The sequence below is a fragment of the Mercenaria mercenaria genome, chromosome 8 (assembly GCF_021730395.1).
Source record: "Mercenaria mercenaria strain notata chromosome 8, MADL_Memer_1, whole genome shotgun sequence".
Taxonomy (NCBI): Eukaryota; Metazoa; Mollusca; class Bivalvia; order Venerida; family Veneridae; genus Mercenaria; species Mercenaria mercenaria.
The window spans coordinates 49,328,431-49,350,374 of NC_069368.1; the positions used below are offsets into that span (position 1 = coordinate 49,328,431).

The following is a 21,944-nucleotide window of genomic DNA, read 5'->3' on the forward strand; positions in this document are numbered from 1 at the left end:
TGTAGTCCAAGCACGAAAGCAGAGGAATGTAAAAAACTTTGTGATTTGATAAACGAGATAAATGCTTTGAAATACTCTCATTTCGTTACAGTAGGTGATCTGAACTTGCCGAATATAAACTGGACTGATCTGTCAACAGCGAGTGGTCCTGATGACTACAGTTTTGAGTTTGCGGAATGTATCAGAGACAATTTCTGGTATCAATACATACTGGAGCCAACACGCGGTAGAGGTGACTCGGAACCATCGTTACTAGACGTTGTATTCAGCAATGAGGAGGGAATGATAGCAGACATTTGTATTGAAAACCCATTAGGCAAAAGTGACCACTCAGTGATTATGTTTCATTTTTGTGGCTACACAGAAAATTCATATTCAAAGGAAAAACTGAATTTTGCTAAGGCAGATTTCCAAGGCATGAAAGAGCACTTAAACCTTGATTGGAAAAAACTGTTAAGTGATAAAACTGTACAAGGACAATGGAAATTATTCATAGGGAAAATGAATGAAGCTATATAGAAATATATACCTAGAAAGAAAGCCAATAAGCCAAGCAAAAAACATGGGATGCAGCTATCCAGGAAACTGAAAACAAAGATGAGACGGAAAGAGAGACTATGGAAAAATATAGACAAAATGGAGATGAAAGTGTTTTTGAACAATACAAAAGAGTAAGAATTCAAGTAAGGAAATTATCAAAAGACTCGGTACGAAAATTTGAAGAAGATATTGCTTTATCGGCAAAAGAAAATCCTGAAAGGTTCTGGACTTATGTTAAGTCGAATTCAAAGACACAGTCATCAATCTCAGATTTATACAAGGGAGATAATAAAACTGAGTTAACTGAATCTGATAGTGAAAAGGTAAATGTTCTTGGGAAACTCTTCTCGTCAGTGTTTACTCAAGATCCACAGGATGAGCTGCCAGATATTCAGATTAAAGATTGTCCACTAGAGAATGATCGAGATTGAAATAAGTGTTTAATTAGTAAAGAAAAAACTAGACGAACTACTTATCAATAAATCCACAGAACCTGATCAACTTAGCCCTAGAACTCTAAAAGAATTAAGTGAAACCATAGCATTGCCAATAAGCATTATATTCAAGAACAGTATAGAAACAGGAGTATTATCGAGAGAGTGGAAAATAGCCAATATTACTGCCATTCATAAAAAGGGAGATAAGAAAGATGCAGGAAATTATAGACTTGTCAGTCTCACCTGTATATTGTGTAAACTGTTAGAAAAAATAATCAGAGAAAGAATGGTGAATCACATGGAAAAATATGTGTTATTTAATGAAAAACAATTTGGTTTCATCTCAGGAAGATCAACCGTGCTACAACCTAGCTGTGCTTGAAAAGTGGACTGAAATATTAGCTAGAGGAGGCTCCATCGATCGATGTCGCATACTGCGATTACATGAAAGCTTTCGACAAGGTTTCACATCGTCGTCTCATACATAAACTCAAGATTTACCAATTTGGTGATAAATATATAAACCGGATTGAAAATTTCCTATCAGATAGACAGCAGAAAGTCAAGGTAATTGGTGTAGAATCAGAATGGCAACCAGTTACTAGTGGAATACCTCAGGGCTCAGTTCTCGGGCCGATGCTTTCGTGATATTTATAAATGACATCACTGAAAATATACAAAATAACAGTCAACTATACCTATATGCAGATGACACAAAGATATTCAGAGGCATTAGACAAAGACTTATTACAACAAGATATATACAGCATGTGCGAATGGTCCGACAAATGGTTACTTCGAATCCATCCTGACAAGTGCAAAACAATGACTATAGCAAGTAAACCAGAACTTCATGATAGAAGTTATAAACTCAGACCAGAACTAAACGATATGGAAAAAAAGCAAGGCAGAAAAAGACGTTGGAGTGATTATAGATGAAAAATTATCATTTAGTCAACATCTATCTGAAAAGTAAACAAAGCAAACAATGTACTTGGTGCCATGAGGCGGTCCTTTGAATACCTGGACATATCAACATTCAGGAAATTGTACACGGCACTTATAAGACCTCATGTTGAGTATGCACATCCAGTCTGGTGCCAATATAAGAAAAAGGATAAAGTATTAATTGAGAACATGCAAAAAGAGCCACCAAAGTGATTCCTGGATTAAGCCATCTATCTTACGAAGAAAGACTATGTGAATTGAAAATACCAAGTTTAAGCTACATACGTGTGAGAGGAGAAACGAGTCGTCAACATCTGGAACTCATTACCGGACAGTGTAATAAAAGCAAAGACTTTGGTAACTTTCGAGGGAAGATTGGACAAATATTGGCAAAACCAGGAAATTGTTTACAACTATGAAGCGGAAATCACAACCGGATACAAGAAAGACAATAAAAAGCTGGCGTCAGAGGCTGGGGGTCTTCTTCCAGAATTCGTCTAAGTATGTCTAAGTAAGTAAAAGAAAATGATTTCCAAAGTATTATGTTGTGTTTGAAAGGTCACTGGAACTCACCAGACTCCTTGTATGCACCAAATGAATGTTTGGTGACTTAAGCATGGGATTCTGGCCATGTGCCCATAAGGAAAATCGTCTGTAAATCCTGTCAAATATAGGCCTACATGCCATTCCAAAAGTCCAAAATAATCCCTAAATTCAGGCCACCTTCCTTCAGATGCGGCGAACGCAAATGTTATCCTCTTCACCCGCCCCATTCATGAGCACAAACCATGTCTTAAATGCTGAAGAAAACATTAAGTTTACTATTTTTATTCATCAGTCCTGAGAAAAATTAGAAAAACAATAAAAGCTTCCGATCACGGCGTACAAATTGCTATTAATTATTTGCCGAATTTGCGATCGTATTTTCCCCGTGATTAAAAAATTATAAATACTTCTGTTTCCTGCGACTTACCATGTATTTAAAACAACGAGAAAAATACGAAATAAAAACCTTTTGAAATTATCTCCCGTTTTTAAAGATAAAATCTAGTCTGCTCCTTGTAAATACAATTCCAGTATTCATATTGATTACCGGACCTCTAGCCAGCCCTGTACAGGCTGTCTAGAGGTCCGATTACCGGACCCCTAGCCACTGCTTTCCTGATAGGTGATTCTAGAGACCCAGCAAATCAAGTACCCGTTATGAAATATGTCAAATCACTGTCTTACAAAACACTAGTCATACCTCAGTTAGAATATGCCTCATCTGTTTGGTCACCACACACATACACACACAGGTCAATATACTTTCACAAGCTGCAAATGGTCAAGCGACGTGCAATCAGAATTGAAAAGGCTAGAAATGACTATTCTTGCTACACTTGTATAACACAACTGCAGAACGCTCTTTACTTGAGCACCCTTGAGAATATCTTTTTAGATTCCGAGTTTTTCGTGTTTAACATGATATACCATCGTCATGTAGATCTCTCCCTCCTTGAATATTTTGAAGCCACGTCTTAATCACCCGTCAGCCTAGGTGTGTGACTTTCTATTACTAGAATATAGAAGGTTTGTAACAAAAATAGTGATATATTTAGCTGTAAAAAATCCCCTCAACAACAGGCCATATATGCGCCAGTCTCCGTCAAGTCCATGTTAGTTCATATTACTTTGAATAGGCTTCTCCTCCACCTCTCTCCGACCAACACGTACACTTGTAATATGTGAAATAGGTTACCTCATAGTATTGCTAGACTATTCGACCTTTGGTCGTCATATCTCAGCTATTAATTAGTCTGATTTCAAACATTCTTATTTAAACCGTGACTTTAACGACCCTGTCATTTTTCAAGTCCTCACTGTCGCTAAAAGAACTGGCTTTCATTTTTTTAAGTGTTATTTTTTTTTATCTTCACTAACATCTCACGTGCATTCTACCCAAAACACTCATGAGAGTTATGAGACAGAATGAAGGGAATGATTTTTTCACGGATTATAATTATTGCACATGTTATTAACCTAGCCCTTCTCAAAAAGTCAATATTAGTATGTGCATCTTAAGGAAATCAAATAATCATACAATATTAGAATGTTTGAATCTGACCACCATTTCAATATTGAAAATTAAATATTTTTGTGTTGACAGTCTCCATAAGAGTCATACTTCGGCCTAACCTCAAACCTGGAATAACTGATACATACCACGAATCTTTTGTTTCAGGCCAAACAAATCAATTTATGATTATCGTAGTACTTTTTTTTGTTAACAATCTTGAAATTGTTCAAACAAAAATATGAAATTTGCAAAGAACATAGTCTTTATATGACAAAACCTAAAGTAGAAAACCATCATTATAATAAGATAATAAGAGCAATCTTGAAAATTAGGGAAAAAATCCTTTAAATGACAGAATTAAAACATTAATTGCAAGCTGACTTTTATGAAACATTGTATATTTAATGATTTATACATAATAAAGTATCAAAATACAAGTTATAGCATAACTGTAGTTGTTTGCAATTTTCAAAGAGTACAAAACTACCCTTTATTAAATTTCATTTGCTAAAATTCTTCAAAGGTTTGCATCTTGTATATTATATTTAGGAAACTACATAAACCTAAACATATTTGGAAAAGACTTTTTAAAGTTCTGAACAGAAAAAAAAACTAATCATATAGTTTAAACAGTATTTATTAGATATATCATTTACATAAATATATACATAAATATATACAATAACATTTAGAATCAAAATGATGTAAAGGATCTGAAAACAAGTTTTCAGCTAAAACTTATATTAATTCATTTCCTCGATAGTAAAACATGTTGTAAGGACAGAGTGTAAAAGAGTATGGTGTTTGTCTATTTCTTTGTTAGTTTAAACTCTTTTTTTTTTATACTTTTTCAGCTAGTAAAGTATGAACATTGTGAAATTAGTTGAGAAATGCTGCTTAGTACAAAGAATGTGCTGCATGTGGCCAGTTCGCGCAAATGGCCACCCGCACGCACCAGTGCGCCGGTCACGTGGAGAATCGGTTGGAGGCAAGGATGTATTGCTGCACTTTAGCAAAGACCGATATATTTTGAGTCGTTGTTAAGTGTTCATTACCAAACAGTAAGTTATCAATAGTGGGTGCACAAAATGCAGGCCACTAAGGAAAAATCTCTTGCCCACCCGTTTATTTTTGGACACGGCTGACAGCTACGTGTAAACACCTGCATCAAAGAGTTTGCTGCATTTATATTCTTGTACCTATTTGAGAAGACCCTCTCACAGAATTTGAAACAATGAATAGCTTTGATTTTAATTTTAAGCCCTTTATTGTATGGTGAAAGGGGTAAAACACCCTGTCACTGCACTTATTAGGGAAAATAGAAATCATAAACTATTAAGTAATGTTTATCTTTAAATTTTTGGCAGTTTTTTTATGTCATTTTTAAGGATTTTTGTTGGGTTGAGTGAATGGCTTTTCCTTTATTATCTATTAAATGGATGTATATCACCCACATGCATTTGTTAAATAGATAATTCCTGACTGTGATCACCCGTCATTAATCCATTTTTGAAGTACTAGAGCAGTAGGACTAAGAAATCAGTAAAGTACATTCATATTTCTTTAAAGTCCAAAAAAGGTTTTGTAAAAAAAGGAAAGCGTGGTAACTTACTAGTAATCGATTATAAGGCTATTTGCCTTCTTGCAAAAACAACAACAACAACAAAACACAACAAAACGATTTTCAGTAAAGAATGCGTGAATATGCAAATATTTTCGAAGACTTAATAGATGTTGTTACTATAATGATCATTATTTTGTACTCAGTATTCATATCTTATAAGTTTGTTTGACACGAATGTTCAAACATATAAATTATTAATGTGCATACATTAGGGCTTTCAAGTTTCAGTAAAATATGAAGACAAATAAGCACTTCCCATACTTATGACTGTATACAAATTGAACCATAAAATATTTCAGGTAAAATATATATGAGCCGTGCCATGAGAAAACCAACATAGTGGCTTTGCGACCAGCATGGATCCAGACCAGCCTGCGCATCCGCGCAGTCTGGTCAGGACAAAACCAACATAATGGCTTTGCGACCAGCATGGATCCAGACCAGCCTGCGCATCCGCGCAGTCTGGTCAGGATCCATGCTGTTCGCTAACAGTTTCTCTAATTGCAATAGTATTTGAAAGCGACCAACATGGATCCTGACCAGACTGCGCGGATGCGCAGGCTGGTCTGGATCCATGCTGGTCGCAAAGCCGCTATGTTGGTTTTCTCATGGCGCGGCTCATATGTAAGACGTGTCTTGGGAAGCATAGAATGCAACCTAGCTGACTCGGTTTGATGATAGGTGATGGAAAGTGCAATACTCCTCGCGTGTACAAATATGTCGAGTAAATGCGATTAATTACATATTAATACCATTTAATACCTCAGCATAAGAATTATTTAAATGCTATTTATATTTGTAAATGTATCTTTGTACATATCTATATACTATTAGGTGACATATAGGCCTACTGGCCCGGGTGCTTTCGTTTATTTGATTTTGTGTATATGCTTATATATTTTGTTAATGCATGTGTCACTTTAATAAAATATTTACTTACTTACTTACTTAAACGCGCTTTAAAGTTTTCGTATTATTCGATGCGAAGCCTCCGTTAAAATAAACAAAAACGATTTTTTTTATATGGCCCGCCTTGAACTAACACCGAGGGTCTTTCAGAAGTTCTAGTCATCACCGCTGTTACTTTAACCCTTAACATGCTGGACATAATTTATTCTGCATTTGCGACCCGTGCGGATCATGATCAGCCTGCACATCCATGCAGTCTGATCAAGATCTGCACTATTCGCCATTCAGTCAGTATCCTTTTGGTAAGCATCGCTTTTAACAGTTAATGGTTCTGTCCAAATTGAAAAATTGAAAGATAGACAAGTTCATTATAGAAATTTAGCAGGGTAAGGGTTAAATATTGACAGTACCGGTTGTTAAATGATTATCGAGCTGAGCTTCGTGATGTGTGTAATATCACCAACTTACATATTTTTACTTTTCAGTTTAGTAATATCCAGTAGCACATGATATAAAATTTGATAAAGTCGGAAGTGGCAGATACGGCACTTTTTTGCATCAGATATTTCTCAAACCTGCCAAAACTGAGTCGTTATTTAAAATTAGTAAACTCAACGAAATTTCACTTTTGGCTGAATCAACAGGGTCACATCTGCAAAATACAAAGTTCAAATTTTGGCCCCTTGAATGCAGTTTTTGAAAATGTATAGGTCATTATTGATCACTTTCGACCGTTTCTTGTTTGGACCTCCATATAATAAATGTATTTATTTTGTTGGGTTTAACGTCGCACTGACACAATTATAGGTCATATGGCGATGGTGGAGGAAGACCCCAGGTGCCCCTCCGTGCATTATATCATCACGGGCGGACACCTGGGTAGAACCACTGACCTTCCAGCTGGATGGCTTCCTCACATGAAGAATTCAACGCCCCGAGTGAGGCTCGAACCCACATCGATGAGGGGCAAGTGGTTTGAAGTCAACGACCTTAATCACTCGGCCACCCATATAATAAAAGTAGGTATATTTTTGTATCAGATTCATAGTTTTGTAATGAAATTGAAGTATTTTGATATAATTTTATGTAAACGACTATCAGCTTTATATATTTTTTGTTAAAGTAGGATTTCTTAAGTAATGGAAATCTTGTATACATAAACATTATAAAGAACACGTCGATATTTTATTTTAGCGTAAACCCAAACTATCGATAATACATAAAAGCTTCAATTACCTAGTCTTTCATACTACAGTAAACCTTTTCAAAAATAATCTTTTCACAGGAGTTAAAAAAGATTACAGTATAAATAGCTTTGAATAAACTAAAGCTACCGGATACTCCAAATGGAAATTTAAACATTTGCGCGTGCGCATTTAAACTTAGCAACTATTTACATTGTAATAACGAGAATAAAAGGATTAACTTTAACACCTATACTTTCAACGATTGTTTTGATACAAATTGCGACAAAATTCAAAGTTTACGACGAAAAGTGCAAAATATGGTTTTGAAACTAAAAACGGAGTGAATTAAATGGTTAAAGGTATGAATAATTTTTAATTTAACCATTTGAGTTTACTGCTTTAATTGATAAGATATTATCATATAAGATCAGTAGTTCGATAGTTTTAATAGTTCTTTTCTTTTGTTCTAAATGATCGATACACCTCGTAAATATAGAACAAAGTCTAATCTATACCTTAGGTATATATACAAGAAAGAATGAATGAATAAATGAATGAATGAATTAATGTAATGGAGTTTAATTCTGGATTGCTAACTTGATGACTGACCTATCTGAGATGATTCTGAGTCATTTTAAGATGCTCTCATTTTATAATTACTTCTCAGAGTTTTAGAAATGAGACTGAATGGCAGTATACAAACATGCGCTGTCAGTTATTAGTTCTTCAAAAAACAAAAGTTCATGCTTATTTGCTCTTAAGATCTAAATATTAACTATTTTCTTCAAAGTGACATTCTTCCTACACAGACGTTAAGTAGAAAGTGCATGGCGACTTTCTTTTCAGCTGGTGGCAAAATTGGCGATCCGGTCAGATTCAAATATAGTCCACAGCAAAGAATATGCTATTTAAGGAGAAATCAAGTTAATATCTTTGCTTTTACCTAAAACATATTTCCCCTAAATTGATAGGCGGCGTTCAATCAATTATTCATATCAGAATTTACTGTGTAATGCCCATTTGCGCCGGCAGTTTTAAAACGATTTTATCAGTTCGAACACCGGGTAAATGACTTATGTCAATAAAACTAGACTATTTGTATTAACTTGTCAATTTTTATCAAAAGTTAAAAACATGTTCAATAAATGTGACATGTGCGTTAAAATTACAGGGCGCATTCAATGTGTTGAATTGGAACATAATTATAGTAAACCGTCATTAATTATATAAACCATGTCATATAAATATAAAGACATGTGGACAAAAACTATTTTACCCCTACCGTAGTCTACCTGGGTGCGAGTGCTGACCGGAAGTCCAGACCCCTTGGTGGTCTCAGTGAATTTGCAGGTCTGTTTCATAGAGCAACCGTTGCAATCTATTTTGGTCCAACCTGGTGGTACTCATTATTCTTACCTCCTGGATCATTCTTTAAGAGGAGATATCTTAAAGTATTAACGCTGTCCCCTCTATTGAATATATTGTCGTATATCCCAGCGATAAATCATACCTAATACAGATACAGATAAAACATTTCACATGTTATCAAACGAAGACAATTCAAAACTTATTGCAATACAAACGGAGTTTTTATATTTTATTATTTGATATGCATTCATTTTTCTAAGTGTGTGGCTGAAGATATGCTGGTATTCAATAGCCCACCACCTGCTGTTTGATTTCTTTATCTTTGTTTAACACTTGATGAGAAAAATAGCGTATTAAAACTATGATCGGTTCGGTTTGAACTGTCAATAAAGTGACTGTGATCTTACAGATGTTATCAATGTCTAGGAACGGTTACACAATACAAGGATTTAATACTTTTAATGATTTTGCTTCAAAGCTCGTGTAGGCCAATATATTAATTACCACAAACGACCATATTAATAACCGACAGGGATCAATAGTTTCCGCTCTGTATTCCAACATCTTTTCAACTTTGTTCCTGCAGATTTACAGAACAAATAATTTAAAAAAATAATTTCAGTCGTCGAAAGTAATTTTTTATTCATAAGCTTAATTATGCTCAGGTATTCAAAACAACGTTTATTGTCGGGTCATACAGCCTCCGCTTCTGGTTAAGGGACACTAAATGGAAGCTTTTACTCATTGAAACTTGTTATTACATTGTATCAGCATATCAGACACAAAAAAAGTGGAAATAGGTTACCTGTGAGTATAGAAATGCCCTTAAACGTAGAAGTCTTGGTTTTGCAAGTGGCACATATCCATCTTTATAAACGTGAGTTCTTCGACCTCTTTGACAAGAAAAATGTCATAAAACCCATAACTATTATGCAAGACATTGAAAATTAAGTTATTGGTTTAGATCTTGCACGCTGTACATTATCTTGGTATAGTTTCTATGTGTTATAAGTTGTTTGAAAATCAATTTATCATCATGATCATGCTAAAGTTATCGACCGGACTAAACTGGGACGGACTAATTGATAGACTGCCAAACGGATTGACAGACGGAGTGAATACCTGTACTATTCCCTCACCAAGAGTGCTAACTTGTTGTATTTGGGACAACTATGACATAAAATATATCATCAGCTTTTAGTGTGAAAGATAAAAAGTTCTTTCCTTGGTGTACCATAATTATTGTTTATTTAAAAGTTATCTTGTAAATTATTAAGCTCTGTGGCCAACGTTTCCTAAAAGTAACAGTTGCACTGAGGGCAAACTTTTACATATTCGATAGAATATTCATTGCTGTTGTTGACATGCATTGGTAATTAAGTTGTATAATTAAAGATGTATGTAGTCTGCGGTCAGTTGGCAATTTATTTCAACGTTACAATCTCGTCCGCTCATTAAAAGAACGTCACTTTTTGTATGTACCATCTGTGTGCATTATAGAAAGGAATGGTTATGGAACACTGATCTTAAAATGTTGTACTTATCTTGCGATTCATTAGACAAATTGAACATAATTTGTTAACTTATATTTTTCAGATGAGTCAGCTAGATTTTATGGACTTTTCTTCACCCAGTCCAACTGGGAGTTCGTCGTCTGCTGGATTAGTCCCTTTTGGATTTCATTCAAAAACGAACTATGATGCCAATGAGTCGTTAATTCAGATTCGCAGTGAAAATTTTAATAAAAATGTTCCCATCAAGGAAGAAGACATATGGAAGCGCCCTCCGCCTGATTTTAGACCCCAAGTATTCGCTCCCAAACCCCCAAAACGCAATTCACGGGAGTCTCAAAGACCTTGGTTATACGGTACTATACCTGGACAAAGGGAGATAATTAAAAGAGACCGCCCGAAAGTGATTCCTCATCTGTTAAAACCACAAACAGAAGAAGACAAAGGTTTAGTGACTTACTTTCACATAGACCGACCGTTTACTGCAAAGAAGAAATTTGTTCGTGAAGGGATGTATGAAAAGGAACAATATGTAAATCCAGCGCCACATGATTTTAGAGGGGTATGTTTTACATTGTGTTAAACACGAGCGGAAATGTAAGATAAATTATGATGTTCATGAGTGAAAGATATTTCGATCTTACATGTAAAACAAACAAATTTTCTTTTTTATTTCATGTATTGACTCAATTTACCAGATATATTTCACTCTGATATCACGATAATTCACTGAATAAAAACATGTAAATTAAATAAAACTATATATTGTTTATAGCATACTTAAATTACATAAAGTTTATCATATGTATGCATTACAACTACGTAATTTCCATTACAGACATATTCGTGTATATAGGACCATATTGAGGGAAATAACTTTAATGAATACATTTATTAAGTTTCATTGAACTTCCTCGCCTGAAATTCTACTTAGAACAGGATTATGATCACATTATGTAATATTTGTAGGTCTACCACTACTAAATATCGGTACTGTAGGCAGATCCCATGAGTATTATGTTTGGTCCGTTTGAAATGAACCTTAAAATGTGTGTTTACCTCTTGTTATAATACTGACGTTTTATCCCACAGTATCCACCCTTGAAAACTCTTGGTCTTCCGGAGTTTGAAAAGAAGACGGACAAGGATCCATTCAACATCAAGTTCCACACAGATAGACTTAACATAAGTAAGTTGTTTTTGTCAAATAATACTCGTGTAAAAACATGAAAGTTTCAGAAATACGCAACAATATTTCCTTCAACTGACGTTAGTAAGAGTTAGACTGTATTATGGCAATGTTTTAGCAGTAAACCTACGTTAAAAATAAGTGTATTTTTGCAAATTGTTTTACAAATAAAATTTAAATAGTCACACCAATTAAGTCTCTTTGTAAACAATATAAGAACCTGTATATTTACACACGCCATATTGACACTTGGCGAAAAAAGTTTTGTATAAAAAACGTATATTTTTAATTTATAATTACACAGTGTACGAGTACCTCCTTAATGAAGGTTAGTTTTCACCGGAACATGCATTTATACAAATTCGTTTTTTCATGTAGATTAATTAGATCATTTGGGGTTTGGAATAATTTCATTATTACACAAGAAATGTACATTTAAGGTTGATGTTTACTAACATTTCATTATTTCATTTTGTATTCTTGAAATGTTCAGTAAGATTCGCCAATTTCCGTGCAATTTCATATTCACACAAGCCGAGGAGTGCCGAGTGAATACGTAATCGAACGGAAAATCGCTTTAAACATTTAAACATGGGAAGCAACTCCAGCAGATAATCTAACGTTAAGCATCTAGATTTATCTCCCTTATCTCAAGCATCTTTCACAACTGCGGTGTGGTTTGTTTGGCGGAAGAAGCAAATACTACAACGTTGCTTTGCTTTTGTCGTAACATGTTTTATTTACAGAAAATAAAAAAAAAAAAAAAAAAAAAAAAATCAACAACTCAGAAGACCATTCTGATATTCTATTTTAGTTCATTCTTTTGATATTTACCACTTCAACCCATTGGTTATAAAAATCGTGCAGTTATGTCTTATATAGCTTTGATTTAGAGATAGAAACATTCTTAAATATGTCATTATGATTATAATTGCACAAGTCTAGGCATTGTTTCTAATACATATACATATATATCTAAAATAGTTAATATAACGTTTTTTAATATTGTACAGATATAACAGTATGTTTGTCTTGTAGTTCGTGTGTATTAATTGTCGATTATCTGGTTTTCTATGTTTCTGTTTGTTGATATGTTACTAAACAGGAAATGTTTATGCAGCATAAATAATCATCATAGTATTAGTATATAATTATGCAATAACATTTACAGTAATAATGTCAAGTCTAGTCTCGACAGACAGTCAGTTTCTGAAATAGTTTGCCCATCATAACTATATTTATATATATGATTGGACCACAGTATGGAAGACCTATTGAGGTTTAAACTACTCGGCCACGGTTTGTGTGAATTTTTTCAACATGTTCATTTCAAGTTTGACATAGAGTGAACATATGACACTGAAAAATACTAAAGTGTGTGAAAATAAAAGTTAGATATTGGTAAAAATGCAAGAAAAATGTAAATTTTATTAATTATTTCAAAAGCGTTGCAACGGTTTACTACCTTCTGCACAATATCATTGGTTATTATCTGGCAAAAATCTTATGAAAGTAAGTTTGTACAACCAGTCTCTTTCAGAGTACTCACTTTTTATGGATTTTTGAGAGAAATTATTTTTCACCTAAAATGTGTGGGTTAGTCCCTTTAAATTAAACTGAGTGTAGAAAACATATCTTGACGTAATGTATGCAGGCTGATACGAGGAATGTTCGAAAAAGTAATGCAAACTGAGACTGAAATGTTGCTGCTAATTCTTAAAGTATTCACGGTTTATATATACGCGTATGCTGCATCACTTACTATCTTATTATAATATATGTTCTGGTGACTATTCATGAAAAGAGAGAAAGTATATACCAGCAAAAAGGAATACAAATTTTTCAGCTTTCAAGCTTTCAAGCTCCTTCTTTACAATGATTGTTTAAACATTGAATAACTTGAGGATCAATTCATTACTAAAAGCGATACATTGATATGGGCTACAGTGTTAGGACAAAATTTTATGTAAATTATTTTTTCTTTTACAGTCCACGGTGACCGTGTAAATAAGGCAACGGACCGTGATACCCGGGGTTTGCAAATGGCACCTCCTCTGTCCCCTCCACCCCTGCATGAATGTCATCTACTATTTGATAAAGGCCCATGGCCTGTGAAGAACGAACAATATACTGTAAGTATAATAACTATTTTCTACATTAAGTGTCAGACATCACGTGTCAAAGATGATCTAGTACCAGCTATGTCATTATGAAGAAAGTTACATTTGGTCTTCATAAAATTATAGCGCCTTGAATACCAGAACGTTCCAGCAACAATATGTACTTTTGTCAGATAATTCAATAACTGAATACAAGAAGTTTAACCTACTTTAGCAGTAATGTATGGTTGTTTCTCGATTTAGCTGAAAGCAACTTCCTGTTATTCCGTCAATACGTTATTTTACATTAGGAAAGATACATTTGATTTACCAAATGCCATTATGACACATTATATCACTTTTATTTAGGTGAATTCTGTTATGCTAGAAAATTTGAACCAGACCGCTATGCATAAAGCGGCACATTGACAATGCTTTTTTTCCATAGAACAGACATGAAGGAGTACATTTGGCTCTGTTAATTTCGAGACCGGCCTAGCTACTTGTTTTTTATTATTTAAAATGTAATAAGGTCTGAAATATATACGCTGTGAAAATTCCTCTAGCTGCTGTCATATGATTATGACCATTCGTGGGAGAAATTCAAATCAGCGAATATAATCAATCACTTTTTAAAATGACTTAACAAGTTTTAAACAGCACCTATTTTCTTATAATTCCAGCGTTTTCGTGTTCGCCACCGACCTGCACATAGTGCGTTTATGGAACGCGCGACACGTCTTCTAGAGTCAAAATGGGCGAGAGAAAAATACGAAAAGGCACTTGCTCAATACTGTTCGCAACATAACACTTCACAAGAACTTCCCGTCAACAGCTGATGAGGCTATCACCGTCTAGAATGAAACTTATACTCTCCGAATGAAGCCAAACGTCCCAGAATACATGTATAACATAAAGAAGAGACTTTTGTTGAAAAGTGCAATCATTAAAACAATATGAATAATCCAGCACCAGCCTGGGGAAATTATACTTATTTACATACTTATAAAGTTCATCAGATATGTTCTGGTCGATACTAATGGGGATACCTCCATGTTGTATTGGTCGCATCATTCTAGTGGCTTATATAAATGTACTATACTTCTCACTGATTTTCAAACTATTGCCATCCCTGTGAATCTGATTATTTTATTCTGTGTACCGAATCTATATAAGAACTGTGCTAGTAAAGTATAGAACCATCTTATTCACACGTCTGGCAGAAAGAACCACAACAATAATAACTTGGTCAAACGAGCAGAGTACCATTTTGTAGTCTTGACCAGGAATTAGACTAAAAGTTAAAACAGCCAGCATTGATTTGAAAGTAGGTAATATCTACATGATTCAAGTCTGTTACTCTGTCAAAATAAAGTTATGGTTTTGTCAATTTATTGTTATACATGTAATTATGTCTTGCTCACATTTTCTTCGCAGTAAGTTGTTTTTGTTGCCAATTGTTTTTGTTGCCAATTGTTTTTGTTATATTTTTTTGTTACATATATTTGTTTACCTGTATGTTTTAAATTGCAAATATAGTTACCTGATATATGGACAAATATCATTATGCACATTTACAAATTATAGACTTGCTAAGTTTGTCTTTGGCAGGGTATTTGATAAGCTCGGGCATGTATTACCTACTATATATTATATTCATTTTACTCCTTTATTCACCTGTAAAGACTCTAATTTTCTTAACACGCTCAGAGCTCACCTTGAAACGTTCAGTTTACCTCTTATTCTGTGATAACCTTTCATATTTTTAGTATTAATAAACTCTACCATGACATGCACATCTTTGTTGTGTTATCCTTGATAAAATATGTCAGTTTTTCTCTCAGTCAAATATTACATGGACTGATATTAGTGGGGCGGGAAATAAGGTATCTGCTGTCAAAATAGTGCAAATGATGATACAAGCATGAAACTTTCAGAAATTGTTAACTAGACGATAGTTACTTCAAAAGTGAAGTGGGCCCTCAATTATCTCTGCTCATTCAAGATGGCCGCCATTTCACTGAGTGTCTAGAAAAAGCTTGTTTTAAATATAAAAAGATAAAAATGGTAGTCAATTCAAAAATTTGGTTAGTTTTGAAAGAGAGGCATAGGAAATACAGGTGCGACTTCCTAAATGATAACCTTTTTATCATTAACATTACAAAATGTTAACTTACCAGTGTTTTTGTGTCACAGTATAGAGCTAATGTCCTGTTATATTTTCAAGCTTTTCTAAAAGTTTATGTTTAAATAGCAAATGTACGTATGTATTGACTGTTTCAAGTTGAAAAGGAAATCCCACTCTTTTTGAGGTAAGTAAATTTATGCAAGTATCAAAAAAGTAATTACTACCCTTAAAAGTTTAAAAAGTAGTAGCCCTTTTATAATACTATGCACTTTGCAAGTTATTTCAGAAAAAGTTACTTCCCTATATATGCCAATTCCATTTGTAATTCAATTTAGCAGACAAAGTTTCTTTTGTGATTGTGCACAGTAGATTCCATATTTTCGCCCCACTGGGGCGGGAATTCCAAAAATAGCGCAAATGACAATAAAAGCATGAAACTTTCAGGAAATAATAACTAGACCATAGGAACTTTAAAAGTTAAGTGGGCCCTTAATTATCTCTGCTCAATCAAGATGCCAAAATGGCCGCCTAAAATTAGTCTACAAAAATACATAACCCGCTGTTACATGTATGAAATACTTTTGAAGAACGGCGTTAAACCCAAAACAAACAAACAAACAAGAATACATGAGATTGAAATAAAGCTACCAGGGAGGGGGGTGGAGGGGGGGGGGGGGGGGGGGGTGCTTGTTGCATTTATATTTATCTAATATTGCTGTAATTCTTTGAGAACTCCCAATAGTAAATATTTGAACTATTTCAGGTAATGTAAACAAGATGGTGACCATTTCAAAATGGCCATCAGTGCTATAACTTGAAATATACATATGGTTAATGAACAGGTGTCAAAATATTAATAATCATCGAGCATTGACTGAAGTATACGTATGTTGTTATACTTACAACAATACATACATTTTGTAATTATATTTATTTAACAAATAATCAAGGCCTCCGAGGGGTTTATCGTCTTATTTACCACGGTTCAGAGTTCTGATGCGTAGGAATTGAACCACAAGGGCGTTAACCCGAGTGGTTAAATACTGAAGCATCTGAATGATGAACCGTGGTAAATTAGAGGTAAATCACAAAGGGATTGATTGTTTTCATTGTGACATGCTCATTGACATATTTTAATAAATATTATGTTGGACTTCATTTACCCAATAAGTAATTATCGAACGTCATGTGTCATTTTGACGTCATAATTGTTGTCATAATGTTCTCTTACAAGTTAAATTCACCCTGAAGCAGCTACAGTCTAGAGTCTCATGTTTTTTTTTCTGACAGCCACACTTCTGAAGTTCTTGACAAGATGCTGAAACTACTGGTAGAATGGTTTTATTTGTTTGTTATCTAGACATTCCTGACTCCATTCCACAACATCTGGCAGAACTGGTATAGCTGACATTTATTGTGCCCATATATGTCCAGCCTGATTTGCAGCACGCTTTGAATGTTGATGCAACGCATCTTGAGTTGGTGAAATTCTATCATATGGCCTTTGTTTCTTGGCAAAAAAGATCAAGTCTAGCCTGATTAACATTAACACATGAACTAGATCTGTCATATAAAAGTACTACAGACTGCTTAAGAATGTCTATATCTTCAATGGTAATGGCTTTAAGAACGTCCATATCTTCAATGATTATGGCCCTGGTCTGTTGGATAACCTACAAAATGTGTTTGTAGCGTCTTAATACACGCACCACGTGTTCCAAGCTGACAATTTTCCTTTACCAGGTATTGCAGGTCATACAACAGACCAGAGGCCATAATCATTGAAGATATGGACATTATTAAGTAGTGCTGCATATCAAACTGGACATATATGGGCATAATAAATGTCAGCTATATCAGTTCTGCCAGATGTTGTGGAATGAGGTTGGGAATGTCTAGATAACAGACAAATAAAACCGTTCTGGTTTTCAATGTCAGTAGTTTCAGCATCTTGTCAAGAACTTCAGAAGTGTGGCTGTCACAAAAAAGACATAAGACTCTAGATTCTGTATCTGCTTCAGGGTGAACTTGCACTTTGCTATGCACGTGTAACTGCTAGGTTAATTCAATGATTAAAGTAAAATGTTTCAGAATAGCAGAATTACATGTTCAAGTCTTCATTAGTAACAATGTCAAGATTGTGACAATTTACATGGACACAAATCAGGTATCTTCTAATCAAGATATTTATAAATATATTGCACCTCTTCATAATATAACATCAAATAAAATACATTCAGATATATGCAGATATCAGATATATATTTGCATATACATGTATAAATATTATCCATTTGTCTAAACTGCTTATGATATTGATATTACCAATAAATTTAAGTGAAATTTATTGATAGGCCTTTAACAAGCAGATTAATGAAGATTAGATGAAAATTTACTTATGATTTGGACTTCATTTGGTCGGTCATTTTGAAAACTGCCATCATCATTACAAATAATATATTTATTACCAAATAATATTAATTACAAAATGTATGTATTGTTGTAAGTATAACAACATACGTATACTTCAGTCAATGCGCGATGATTATTAATATTTTCACATTTGTTCATTAACCATATGTATATTTCAAGTTATAGCACTGGCGGCCATTTTGAAAATGGTCAGCATCTTGTTTACATTACCTGAAATAATTCAAATATTTACTTTTGGGAGTTCTCAAAGAATTAAAGCCATATTTGGCAACTATAAAAGCAACAAGGCCCCCCAGTTAGCTTTATTTCAATCTTATGTATTCTTGTACACTAATTTTAGGCGGCCATTTTGAAAATGGCGGCCATCTTGATTGAGCAGAGATAATTAAGGGCCCACTTCACTTTCGAAGTTCCTATGGTCTAGTTATTATTTCCTGAAAGTTTCAAGCTTGTATCATCACTTGCACTTTTTTTGAAATTCCCGCCCCACTATATATACTGGTATGAAATATGAAAATAAAATATACAAAAAATGTCCTTTCGTGGGAAGCACATATGACACAAGCAAGACACTAGTAATCCCGATTGTATCTCTTAACACTTATTCTGCTGGATTTCGATAATAAGCTTGTCCGTCTTTCAATTTGGTCAGAGGGTGCTTACTAAAAAGATACTGACTGAATGGCGAAAAGTGTAGATCTTGATCAGACTGCACGAATGTGCAGGCTGATCATGATCTACACTAGTCGCAAAGGCAAAATCAGTCGTGTCCAGTTTGCTGTCGTTTAATTTTCAATGAAACTGCTGTGTTTATTTACTGTCTAACTTAAAAAAAAAACACACTGAATGACTAGTCGGTTTATAGTGAGGTCCGAATAATCGAGAGTCAATAGTTTTAACTATTGACATTCAAGTAATTCAAGAAACGTTTTATTATTTGACATAGAAGCATGTCTTTTGTATTCTCATACACCTACACCTGTGGCCGTGTCACTCGTAAACATATTGCATCTCATGTTCACTTGATAAAAACATTTCGTTACACTGAAACAAATTGCAAGGCATGGAAAGATATGCGTTTTTGCGAAATCTTAAAACTATATAAATTTATATCATGACTCATCACAAGTTGTTTGTATTATTACACGCAGTTATCAGGTCTTTCATCTAAAATGTCCAAATTGTCGGTACATTTTTGTATGTGTTATCTGCGATATATCACATCTCCTTGCTTCTGGCAAATCGTCCGCCGCACGGTCATTGGACGTCACCACTATGGTGGAATATTAGACCCATATCATTAACATTTTATGCTCGAACATTATGCTCCAGGTATTATATGGCCGTATATGGCAAGTCATAGGCTTAAGTTTGGACTAGACATTAATGAGGAATTTTTAGTTATTGTTAAAGTGTAAATTTCTAAAGGTCAGAAACAAAAATTGCACGTAATTTCTAAATACACCGTGACGGATATTATAAAATGTGGCAAAAAGGTTTCAGACGGTTTGTAACTGAGAGGAATTGTTAAAAGTAAAAGGTAAACTGTGCATCATTTTTAAGTTTCGTTTTTCATTGAAGCAGATTTGCTATTATAACCAAAGTTATGAAGTAATCAAAGACCAGTATTAGTTTTGTGAATTAATTTACGGCCCACATAATATTATGTGTATTGTATTAACATAAATCTGGTATAATAATAAATAATAATAGCATATTTGTTGTATCGTAATGAATGACTTGAAGTTGCCCAAGAACTGGGAATATTTGCAAAACTTGTAGACCGACCCTTTTGCTTTTATGTAACTAAAGTTGAATTAATCATACATCCATTCATTCCCAATATCTACTGTATGGATTTGTATTTGGAAGCAATCTCAAGAACCTTATAGAATCCTTTTTTGTCCCTTTTTAGCATGTATCTTTTCTAACAAAGTACATATATTTACATTATATGTATAACTTCTCAAACACGAATCTTCTTGGAGCAGGCATGAAAATGCATTGAAATAAACGAATCTACATTCAGTTCCAACTTTTCTGCGGTGTAAAGCGGTGTCAACAAACACGATATTTTTATGTTCGTTTATATCTGTTTTCTTTATTTTTCCAGTTTTATTTTCTTGATTATATGGTTTTTGTAGCAAGTTTTGTTCACCAGAACTACTTCTTTGTAGAACTTATTTTTACATAACTGAGCAAAGATAAGTAATGCGGTTTTATGAAGCATGATATTCGTATTTCTGTTCAAGGTCCTGAAAACATCCTAGAATGACAACGTAATAATAATAATGAGAGACTGTTAACGTTTCAACCATATTTTGCTTAAATTTGAAATCTAATTCCGTACACGTATGAGAGGGCGCAGGTGAAATATTGCCAATTTTAAGACAAACAAACATAGTTTTATTGGTTTCATGTCTTTAACAACCCTTTGTCTTACACCATTTGGTATTTTGTAAAGCTTCGAAACTTCCAAGTTGAGATTTTTATTTACTGATCAATGTGAAGAGGAACAAGCCCAGACAACATATCAAATTAACAATTTATGTGTTTTGTTTTGACGCTGGTTCTAAAATTGCAACCCTGACATCTTCTACATTACAAAAACTAAGAAACAACTTTGTTAGCGAAAACGGAAAATAACCCGACGTTTCAAATTTCAAAATAACAAACAAACAAAAAAAAAAAACAGCGAAGAACCAAGTGTTCTGGCGTGAATGAGAGAATACAGCAAAATATCGACCTGTCGTCGTGGCGGGTGACAGAGTGAAAAAGAAATATACATCAACAACGACATGTCGTTATCGCGAGTAAAATAAAACAGCAACACCTGGTGCTGTCGGTGCTGCGGAGTGACAGAACAATGTAAGAAAAAATACTATAAAACATCATTCTGTCGTTGCGGAACAAGAAAAGTACTTCAAAACATCGACCAATTTGTGGTGGGGTAACAGAACGACACAAAAAATACTGCTTAACATCGTTGTTGAAACGGACTGAAAGAACGACACCAGAAAAGCAAAACACCGTCCAGTTGTTGTTGCGATGTGACAGAACGTTAAAAGAGTTAAAACAGCAATACATAGGGAAGTCGCTATGGCTTCTGATGTATACCAGGAGAAATAGGATAACAAAGGATCTAAATATGATGAGCATAAACTGACTGTTGTCGGGATACATCCAAAATTAGACAAAACTAACGTGACATGTAGATAATAATGATAATGTTAACAATGATGCAAATAACAACGACATCTTCATTGCGTCATGAATATGTTAAACGTGAAAACATACCCATAGAAATTGCATTCAAACAATCTGCAGGTACATTATACAGCCTATATGCTTTTTGATTAATTTCCTTTCGTCTGACGCATGTCTGCAATTCTTTTGTTTTAATTTCCTGAGGCTTTTTAGTAAGAATTTCATTAGAATAAACGTCAAGCTTTCAGTGTAGTTTAATTATCTTTTTAGAACAGCATTACTTTAGGTGCAACACAATGAGAAAT

General features: G+C 34.1%; 1 protein-coding gene across 2 annotated transcripts; it reads left to right on the top strand.

Annotated features, from left to right (window-relative positions):
* Positions 1 to 7,874: 7,874 nt before the first annotated feature.
* Positions 7,875 to 15,667, top strand: LOC123566382 (uncharacterized). 2 transcript variants are annotated; one of them, XM_045360410.2, is made up of 6 exons: positions 7,875 to 8,063; positions 10,669 to 11,145; positions 11,676 to 11,772; positions 12,077 to 12,100; positions 13,762 to 13,904; positions 14,555 to 15,667. In XM_045360410.2, the coding sequence occupies exons 2-6, from the start codon at positions 10,669 to 10,671 to the stop codon at positions 14,708 to 14,710; spliced, it is 897 nt and encodes a 298-aa protein (XP_045216345.2). In that variant the 5' UTR covers positions 7,875 to 8,063; the 3' UTR covers positions 14,711 to 15,667. The 2 variants fall into 2 exon arrangements, with proteins under 2 accessions (XP_045216345.2, XP_045216346.2); XM_045360411.2 differs by lacking the exon at positions 12,077 to 12,100 and having other exon boundaries at positions 7,879 to 8,063.
* The last annotated feature ends 6,277 nt before the right edge of the window (positions 15,668 to 21,944 follow it).

Bases quoted from the DNA above. Each gene is read 5' to 3' on its own strand.
- LOC123566382 (XM_045360410.2), top strand. From the start codon at position 10,669: ATGAGTCAGCTAGATTTTATGGACTTTTCTTCACCCAGTCCAACTGGG. The intron at 11,146-11,675 runs GTATGTTTTACA...TTTATCCCACAG, and splicing joins CGCCACATGATTTTAGAGGG to TATCCACCCTTGAAAACTCT. The intron at 11,773-12,076 runs GTAAGTTGTTTT...ATAATTACACAG, and splicing joins CACAGATAGACTTAACATAA to TGTACGAGTACCTCCTTAAT.